Source organism: Fistularia commersonii, chromosome 5 (assembly GCF_037954325.1).
Source record: "Fistularia commersonii isolate RoL2024-O1a breed Wild chromosome 5, RoL_Fcom_v1.0, whole genome shotgun sequence".
NCBI lineage: Eukaryota > Metazoa > Chordata > Actinopteri > Syngnathiformes > Fistulariidae > Fistularia > Fistularia commersonii.
Window position 1 is genome coordinate 20,162,767 of NC_141288.1, and position 10,300 is coordinate 20,173,066.

Here is a 10,300-nt window from a genome sequence, read left to right on the forward strand (position 1 = left end):
CACGCAGTAAGATAAAATAAACAGCGCAATGTAGGGGCAATCGCGTCAAATAATGAAATAAAAAACAAAATAAACAATTTGATTTTAAGTAAACCTCGTCGGAAATGTCTAATGAGCACACAAAAATTCATTTAATCTCATACACACACACACACACACACGCCAAACCACAACTGCGCTACGGCGGACTTTTATTTTGAAAGTCAAAGTGTCGGATCCGGTTTATGGAGCGGCTTCAGTACGGCTAGCTTGACGCGGCACCTCTGTGAGAGAGCCCAGCCGTCGTCTTGTCGAGTCATCGCCGGAGAGCCGACCGGAGCCGCCGCCGCCGCCGCCGCCGTCGTCCCGTGGCTCCTACCGGGGAAACCGACACCCGCGGATCTACCGAACCCCGAACGGCCCGTCGGAAAACGCATCGGCGGACGGGACGTGGATGTGTTCGCGGACACGGCATCGCAGAGCGGACACCGCCGCCGCCGCCGCCGCGTCGTTGTAGTCGCGGTTGCCGGAGCCGGGAGGGCTGGGGGGAGCGGAGCGCCGGAGGACCCGCGCCCGCCGAGGGGAGCCCGTCGGCCGGCCGCGCCGCCCCGCTCGTACCGCTGCCCGAGCTCCGCCGGCGGGACCGTCCCTCCTCCCCGCCTCCCTCCCGCCGCGGGGGGACCGGCCGCGGGCCTGACTCAGGCGGGCCCCCCGCGGAGGGGCCACCGGCTTCCCCCATCTACTTTCTCCCCCTTCGCACCTCCACGGCGCCGGCGCACACAGATGTAAGAGGTAACTGTTTTGGCGTTTTTCTCCATTTTTTATTCACTATTTTTGTTGCATTTTTTTTTTTCAAGCGATTTCTCAGAATAGTTTGAAGAGTTTGCAGAAAAACCGCCGGAGTTCCTCAACAGGCTGCAGAGACACCTCCACCCCCTTCACTTTGTTTCTGCTCTTCTCCTCAATGCATTTCTGTTTTATTTTGATTTCACCTCAAAGAAACTCTGGAAAAACAAACGGATTTCGTCTGAAATTGACAAATAGAGAGGGAGACAAACAAATGTTAAATTTAAAACAGGTTGATTCCCCCCCCCCCCCCCCTCTCAACACAGTGATCTTCAAACAAAATAAAACGCGTGACAAACTAACACTTCACATTTCCACCGCCTTCTCACTCCTTCCTGTGGATATCACGCTTCGAGCAGGAACTCGTGGCCCGCTCTTGAATATTTATGCGTGGTATTTCTGTCCGCGGAGGACCGGCCTGGCCTGCACGGAGCTCTTCAAACTTCAACCCGTGCAGCCGACGAACAAAACCAGACGAGCGTCATGACTTGTTTTGCAGTCCCACCCCCACGTGCAAATATTACACTTCAGTTCTGCCAGGGGTCGTCCTCCGCCGAAGGCTCCAAGGGATCGCGTCTCGTCTTAGCAACACCCCCCCAGCCGCCGTTGGGATCCCGAGGCCCGTCTCCTAAATCAGCTGCGAGGAGGGCGTTTTCAAACCCGTGAAGCGCTGAGCTGGCCCTACCTGTCGCGCCCTGTTCCAGGGTTCGTTTACAACGCCGGTAACGTCATCGGTCTGAGCCGCCTCCGAAGCTGACATCAAGTCATCGCGGCTTTTTATCATCTAATTGACGGTCCCGGGGCTCCACACCTGAGCGGGAGTCTCCGACACCCGGCACCCAAAAGTCGGATGATTTCAAATCGTAACGGCTGTTAGCTCGATCTAAAGCTCTTCACCCCTGCAGAAATCCCACCTCGTCCACATGGAAGAGGCCCGGGATACACAGAGGTTGTTTTTCTTTTCCTTAAACAAGTGTGAAAAGGCTCTGAGTAATCTCCGGAATCACGCGTCTGTGTTATGAGCCGGTGCCTCTATGGAAACAGAATGGGAGTTATATGTAGGACGTTACGTAACGCCGTTGTACCCGCCGTTTTTAAACCTTCCCCAACTTTTCATTTTTTAATTTATATTTTTTTTCCTAGCAAAGTGTTTCTCCTTGTTGCCGCTCCGGTTGACCTCTTAAGCTTTTAAACTGCCGGAGAGCGTTCCGACCTCGGGGTTAGCAAGACCGCGGCGACTTTGGGGCTAAATTTGGAACGTGGAGCAATTAGGCCCGCGCCGCTGCATCACTCCACCGCGTTAACTTCACCGGGGCAATTCAGGCGGGGTGGCGGGGGTGGCGGCGGGGGCAGTAGAGCGGGGGAGAAATTTCGGGTGGGATGCGGGAATGAAAGATTGTGCCTGACTCAACACAAGCTCACATGTTCGCTGATGAAACCGGAGCCATGAGTGCAGTCATGGGTTGTTTTTGTGCCTAAATGTACTGATGGATTTGCGTCTTTATAACAGCGTCGGAATATTCAGCCTCCGCAGAACCAAGTAAACTGTTTGGATGCGTTTTTGTTTTTTTTTCTTTAGCGTAAAGCCAGGACTCCCGTGCTCCCGAGCTGCAACGTTTGGCCGACGTTCATCCCACCCGTCACTCATCCCACTGATCAGCAGCCAAATGGCGCTAAAACGTTAGCGTATCTGACAGCTCGAGTGTTTTACCAGCCGCTCCGGCGGCGAAGGGGGTCGAAAATCTCCACGGCAGGGATCTGACTACAAGATATTTTCATCTGCATAGTCATTATGTCATTATAAGTCATTATAAGATTACGCAACGTAAACGGAGACGCGTTCCGGCCTGTTGAGCGGCAGCGCTGAAGGCGTGACCTCAGACGGTCGTCGATCGCAAACCTGGGAAAGGATCCATAAAGGATCTTGAAGGAGGCGCGTTACTCTGTCAATCATTATCTCGATCGCTTTTGTCGCGGCTACTACTCGGTAGCGGCAGCCAATCGCAAAGCGATCCGTTAATGGAATATCAGCAGATCAATCAAAGTTTAATGCCCCGTGGTGGACCGGGTGAAAGTCCCCAGGCCGACTTCCCGGGCGAAGCTAAGACGACCAAAGGAACCCGCAAAGACGGTCTGCCGCTGTATTTCTGGTTTCGGGGAATCGTTCGACGGCGGCGTCCTTCCTCTTTTCTCGCCGTTTCCACATCTAGCCTTCACGGAGTGAAGATCCAGCCGCTCGTTCTACGGGTTTGATCCGCCGCCTCCCTGTGATCAGGCCGATGAGGGATTATCTAATCTTTTCTGGTCTTATTGGAGGCAATGGGAGGTTGTTCCGCTGCGTATGGCGGCAGGAGGAAGTGGATGGCGGCTTTTATGAGCGAGATGATGCAAATACCTTTTTCATCCGGCCTCTCACTTCCTTTTTTTTGTTTGTTTGTGTCATTTCCAGTCACAAGGACGACAGCCAACAGAGCCGGGTCGGGCTCGGCCGAACCAGCCCCGGCGACCCCTCGGGAGTCCCGCCTTCGGTGAGCAGAGTGGACCCCGGACTCCCCCGACCCTTCGAGCGGAGCTTTAGTCCGTCGTATTTCCTCCAATCGGGCTCTGCGAGGTCACGGCTTTAGCTTTTCCATGTCTAGTCGGTTGCTCTCTGGATGGCAGCAGGATGGATTTGGGTGTTGATTTGACGGGTGTCGCCTCATCCGAGCGCTCGCAACCCCCCTCCCGCGGCGGCCTTCCGTCCTCTTCCTCCCCGATCTTTAAAAGAAAGCCCCGCCCTCTTTCCCGGGGCCGCCCGCTCCCCTGCGCGGAAGGGCCTTATAGGAACTGTGGGAAACGTTGATATCTCTAGAAGGCGTAGAAACATCGTCCGACGGGACTACGTGACCCGGATTTCCACCTTCCATTGACTCGAACGTCCCATCCGTCAGACCCCGATCTGTTTATTTTTTCAAGATTTCCGTCGGAGAAGACGCTTCGGAGGTTGAGTTTTTTTTTTTTTTTTTGTCCCCTTTTTACGGCTTTGACATACGGTGGCTTACGTGGAGTTCCCTTTTTGTCGTACGGAATTCCTCTTGTCGCGTTTGCCTGCGGGAGGAATGTCGGAAAGCAATAACCAAGGCAAAGTGGTGAAATTCATGGCCCCCCCTCCTCCGTCGGTCTCCCCCTGTCCATCTCCTCAGACCCCCCACAAGAATGTGAACGGCTCAGCCAGTTCAGACTCGCATGTAGTGGAGAAACTGGACGGGCAGCCGGAGGTTAGACGTAGACGCCACACGATGGATCGAGACTCCAAAACGGCCGAGCACCGTTTCTTCCGCCGGAGCGTCATCTCCGACTCCAACGCCACGGCCTTGGACCTGCCCAGCAAGGCGGCCGTGATACTCGCCTCTCCTCCAGACTGCGAGGGGCTTCCCGCTCTGTTTCCTCACCAGGCCTCTCGGCCCGGACCGGGAGGCCGGGACGCCGGCAGCCGGGAGGCTCTCCGAGGGCCGTATTTGCAATGCGCCGCCGCCCCTCAGCCTGGCTTAGAGGGCGGCGGCGCGCTCGCGCAGGGGCAAATACAAGCTGCAGAGGGGGATCTAGGGGTGGACGGCAACCCACGTGTAGCTACCGCCGGTAGCGGCGTTGATTACAGCGTAGACCGGGCGGTCAAAGAGCCCAGGCTGACCGCATCGGAGGTTTCCGACAAAGGGGCGGAGAAGCGACCCGATCTGACATGTAGTCCCAAACGAGGGGACGCACAGGAGGAAGCTAAAGATAGGAAAGTAATAGAGCACGTCGATAGCGTCGGTAGCCCGACGGAGGAGAAGGAGCGGGAGATAGAGTTAGCGAAAGCAAGAGCGGAGCAGAGAGAGGCGGAGAAACGAGTGCAGGAGGACATCGAGGAAGTGGAGACCAAGGCGGTCGGCACTTCGCCCGACGGACGCTTCTTGAAATTCGACATCGAGATCGGACGAGGGTCCTTCAAGACGGTCTACAAGGGACTGGACACGGAGACGACGGTGGAAGTGGCTTGGTGCGAGCTGCAGGTACGTCCAAACACTCGACCTCCTCCGTCACCCTCGCGGTTCATCAAGTCCGTTGGTTCCCGGCTGCGGGTCCCTGGTTTTTCATGTCCCTCTTTGTGCTGCGTCCGGTTACAATGAATTCAAAAGTACCGAGAGAAATGACGATGAGCTGCTTTACCTGGTTGTGCGCAATTGCTTCTCGTGAATGATGTTTAACCCTTCTTACATCGTCCGAGCTGCCGTGAACCACCGTGACAAAGCCGTCGCTCGGTGAAGCGCCGCTTTCATAACTGGTTTGTGGAAGTCCATTAGAAACCTGTTTGGAAAATTGGTAAACGTGGAGGCAGAATCGCTTCTAATACCGTGATATTGCATCACGCGCAAGGAATAAGAATCATTTGTAAAAAAATTGTGAAATTGTGCTCGCTGTCCTTTCGGCCCTGAAGTTTTTGACTTTCCTTTGCGCTTTGCCGCTCTCGTGCGGATTACCTGCCCGGAGTCGGCAAATATTTGACGTACGTGTGTGAGCGGATCCTCCAGGCAGCAGCCGGAAGTCGAAGCATACCTGAGGGTCAGACAGAATCGATGCTATCAGTCGGCGATAGGAAGTTCTCAAGATTTTTTTGTTTCGCCCCCCCCTCCTCTGTCACGACGAGTAGGCAACGAGACACCTTTTGACTCAAAATCCAAGGCGGATTCACCGAGCAGACAGGCCACTGCAGAACGCTGTAAATATTTTAAAGGTCAGAGAGTCGAGGTTGCAGACGAGGCCTCTTTGCCGACATCACTTCTCGGTATGGAATCTGCAAGAACGCGGAGATGCTTTCTGGCTGGTTGTAAACTGCCCGCACCATTATAAGGAATGTTGTATTTTTGAGGATTAATTTTGTTATTGTACAACTACAGTGCTCTTGGTCAATACAAAATGTCAACAAACCCTCAAAACTGCATATTTAAGTAGTACAAGTGAAATTTTGTACACCATTATTAGCCAACTATTCATGTACAGGATTAATATGCAACTAAATGAAAAACACAGGTTTTCCCATCTCACTTGTTTATTTTCACCTGTTAAAGAGAGAATAATAAACAAACTCAAAATTCACAAACAAAAGCATTTTTGAAATTTCCAAAACAATACCAATATAACAGTCACATGCCTTCCATTCAGTCAGCTTCTCGATCTGATCAAGAAGAACCCAAAAGTTCTCAATAGGGTTTAAGTCCGGTGATGAAGGGGGCCACGTTGTTAGGGTTTCATCGTCAAGACCTTGACTGGTCTTGAAGATTCCACTGCTTGAAAAAAAGTGTCTTCTAAAAATTGGCAGTAGGTCTGAGAGTTGATTTGGAGTTCAATTTCAACCCGAAAAAGTCCAACTTGCTCATCTTTAATAATACCTGTAGCCGTTAGCGCTTAGACCACGGGTCCGTCCATCAAGAGTCACTCTCATCTCATCAGTCCACAAAACCTTTGAAAAATCTGTCGTCAGATATTTCTTTGCCCATTCTTGACGCTTCAACTTATGTGTCTTGTTGAGAGGCGCTCGGGTTTCAGCCTTTCTCAGCCTTGTCTCTGAGAACCGAACACTTCTTGACACTCCGGGCAGGTTGTAGTTGTGGGATAAATACGGCAGCGCTGGAGGAGAATGGCTTCCTGCTAGCTTCGTGGTTCATTCTTCTCAAATCTTTGGAGGTTAATTTGCGTCTTTTTTTCGCGGGACGTTTCTTGCAACAAAACGTTGATGGTTCTGTGACCACGCCCCAATATCGTACAGATTTCAAGAGTGCAAGACTTTCTATAATTTTTGCCTTCTCGGAGTCAGTTAGATCTCTTTTTTCGGCACATTTTTCCTGAGGATAAGAATCTGTCTGATAGTTAGACACACCTTGATATAGGGTGTTGATATCCTTAGGCTACACAAATACACATCACCTCGTATGCATTAAATCCGATAAGCATCCAAGTTTCTACAGCTTGGAGTTGTCAAATATGGATCGTCAAAATAATCACTTGGACATGAGGGAATGCAAGTACACCCGTTTAGATGTTAATGCAAAGGTGCTTAGCCGGGATGTAGCGGCGCAGGCTAGCATTAGCTTGACGCGTTGTCCTGCAGGGGTTGGACGTGAAGGCCGAAAAGTAGCTTTCGCAGCTTGTCGTGTTGACAAGGAGGCAAAGAAACGTCCGTAGATGTAGAGCTGCGGTCGCGGCAGGTCATATGATCCCAGCGGTTCGAGCCGAGGCTTTAGCGAGGGAGGAAATTGTTGACATGGGCTCACGTGGAACCGCTCGCGCCGAAGAAACACTTACCAGAGGAGCAATTAGAAGCTGCGGAACAACAGGAAATGGTAGCGAAGGGCTCGCCGACAGCGAGTTCTTCAGGATCCGTCGGAAACGCTCGGTATCGAAGTGCAGCGGCGTGACGCGCCGTCCCCGATGCGTCACCTGAGATGTTTCTGTCCTCGACGAGAACCAGACAAAGCTCTTCTCCTCTTCTTTTTTTGTCCGAATCACAGAGTGTGATTATGCTGTTTCGGAGCGTGTGGTTGTTTTGCTTCTGTCATCTCCATCACAAGATTCTCCTCGAGTCCTCCGCGAATCCCGGGAGCTAAAATCAGCTTCGCCTGATGCCCCGCGTCAAGGAAACGGCGCTTTGTTTATAGGAAAACAAACGGCGAGCTCCCGCCGAGCCTCGCTCCGTCCACCGCTCAGCCTCTCCTGGTTCTCAGAGAGGAAAGCCAACATGTCACGACGGGTCCGTTCATCTAGCGGGTCATTCTCAGGTCAGGTTACGGTGTCAGATCCATTTTTTTTTTTTTTTTTGCGCGTGCGTGACTGGAACGCCAGCCGCTTGCTCGCTGTCATATCAGTTGCTTTAATTGATTCCAGTTTGCGTTGGATGTCACGGGGATTAATGTAATGTAATGCTCCATTACACAGACCCTCTGGTGTTACGTAAGGGCATCGGATGCCGGCGCCGACTGAGTTCTATCCGTGGAATGACGAGCTCGGCGGTAATCCTGGTATTTCCCCTACATATGTACGCGTTTGGCCCGCAGAAAGGAAGACACGGCTGTGGAAGATCTTCGCTCATTTCAACACCAGCTAACTTCATACCCTCATTACGTCCCTAAATCTTCTCTTTGGTCCTCCTCTAGACCAGGGGTCCCCAACGCCTGGATCATTCGGTATCGGTCTGCAAAGAAAATCGTTCTCGCTCTCCCAAACAATATTTTCATTCTTATTTCGAAAAACCTTTCGCCTCAACTCTGTTGCGCCATTTCAGACATCAGCTACCACGAGCTAGCCCTTGAAAAGAAAACCAGCCAGAAACAAAAGACGCTTTTTCGGGAGGAAATCGGCGAACGATGAGGCGGCAGAAGCGTCGCAGACTGCCGGCGAAAAAAAAGCTGCATTTAAAAAGAATACAGCGATCCCTCGCTATAACGCGCTTTACTTTTCACGGTTTCGCTACTTCACGGATTTGCATGGTGCATTGTGTTCTGCATTCTGATTGGCTAAAGAGTCACTCCGCTTCTTCTCTACCTGTGCGTCAATAACGTCGCAGTTTAATATGTACGCGTACGTAAAGCAGCTTGCCAAATTTACATGACGTACGTGCAAATTCTCTCGCAATTTCCAGTTTTTCTAAAACCCATAATGTTGACAAAACGCTCTGGAGCAACAAAAGGGCCCAAAAGGCAGCGGAAGATGCTATCTATCGCAGATAAAGTTAAACTTCTGGACATGCTAAGGGAAGGTAAAAGCTATGCGGCTGTAGGTCAGCATTACGGAATGAATGAATCTTCCGTTCGTTCCATAAAGAAGGAAGAAAAAAACATAAGGACGACAGCAGCGATGTATAATAGAGTATTTAATTGTATAATAATAAAAAAAAAAACAGATAAAGATTTCTACTTCACGGATTTTGCCTATCACGGGTTCTTTTTGGAATTTAACCACGTGAAAAACAAGGGTATACTGTATATCAAGATTCCTACATTAGTTATGGGTTCATTGCAACAGGTGATATGTAGGTAACACTGCGTTATTTGTGGTGAACGGCCAGCTAATGAAGCTAGGAAACCCTCAAAACTTTATTTTTATTTATTATTTTTTTTATGATAGTGCAAAATGGTTGTAATTGCCCAATATAAAGTGTAATTGCCGTGTTAACCCCTGCGCCAAAACATTTTCCCGCATAAAACGAGTCCCTGGTACAAAAACGGTTGGCAACCGCAGCTGAAGACCTCCTGCCAGGCAGCTCCAACCATCTCAGCCAGAACATCTACCATTTCTTCTGCTCGCTGTCCTGCTCGGTTCGTACATCTCGTGAGTTGGGAACGGGAATCGACCAAATGGCCGCGTTGTTGTTGTGTTTTTGCGCTAGTTGGTATCAGTTGTTAGCCTCGTAGCCTAGCAGGCTGTGCGGAGTCTCCATGTTCTCCACTGGTTCTCCGGTTTCCCTCCATGCTGGAGGTTCGTTCGTCCCTTCACGTGCTCGACCGGCGACAGGTCCGGACTAGACAATGGACGGATTGAAAGTTCCTCTTCATCGTCGGTTCAACTTTGTCAGGCATTTCCTGGCGCGCCGGTCGGATGATTGACAGGTTGGGCGCTTTAGCTCCTCTGTCATCGTCTGAAATAGAAACAATGGAGGTGTTTATAAGTAAAGCTTTTCATTTAGTCAAAGAAAACATTGCTAATCCTAGCTGGGTAGCGCTGATGCTATTGTGATGCTATTTGTGAAATGAAGCCGCTGTCGCCAGCGATATCAAAAGACCAGATTAATGCCGCTGACGAGTGAGGCTGTAGGAAAGACGTGATGGGTGGATGAACCGGAGGGAGCCGCCGGGGGGATTTCCTGGTTTGGCAAAACCGGACAAATTCATCTGGATGATCTCCTTTTTTTGCACCAGTGAGTCAATCTACTGCAGGGGAGATTTTTTTTCTTTTATTTCTTTTTTTTATTTTTTTTATTTTTTTTTTTATTATCAATCAATGGAGAAACCCATCTTTTTTTCTTTAATAAAAAAAAAAATAAATAAATCAATGGAGAAACTAATTTTTCTTTTTAATAATAAAAAAATAAATAAAATAAATCAATGGAGAAACCCATTTTTTTTTCTTTAATAAGAAAAAAAAATAAATCAATGGAGCAACCCATCTTTTTTTTCTTTAATAAGAAAAAAAAACAAATCAATGGAGAAACCTACTTTTTTTTTTAATAATAAAAAAATAAATAAAATAAATCAATGGAGAAACCCATCTTTTTTTTCTTTAATAAAAAAAAATAAAATAAAATAAATCAATGGAGAAACCCATCTTTTTTTTCTTTAATAAAAAAAAATTAAAAAAAAATCAATCAACGGAGAAACCCATCAGGAATAAAACTCAATTGGTGCGGAAATAAAATTTCAAGTTAGGATCTTTTCTTTTGGAGGCGGTGGGAGCCGGGCGGGGG

General features: G+C 49.6%; 1 protein-coding gene across 28 annotated transcripts in view; it reads left to right on the forward strand.

Moving 5' to 3' along the window:
- Positions 1–292: 292 nt before the first annotated feature.
- wnk1b (WNK lysine deficient protein kinase 1b) overlaps positions 293–10,300 on the forward strand; it is a 94,351-nt gene continuing 84,343 nt past the window's right edge. For all 28 annotated transcript variants that reach the window (XM_086147218.1, XM_086147224.1, XM_086147222.1 and 25 more), the window contains exons 1-2: positions 293–771; positions 3,275–4,856. In XM_086147218.1, the coding sequence (XP_086003344.1) occupies positions 3,924–4,856 (933 nt within the window). In that variant the 5' untranslated portion in view covers positions 293–771; positions 3,275–3,923. The remainder of the gene's footprint in view (positions 772–3,274; positions 4,857–10,300) is intronic.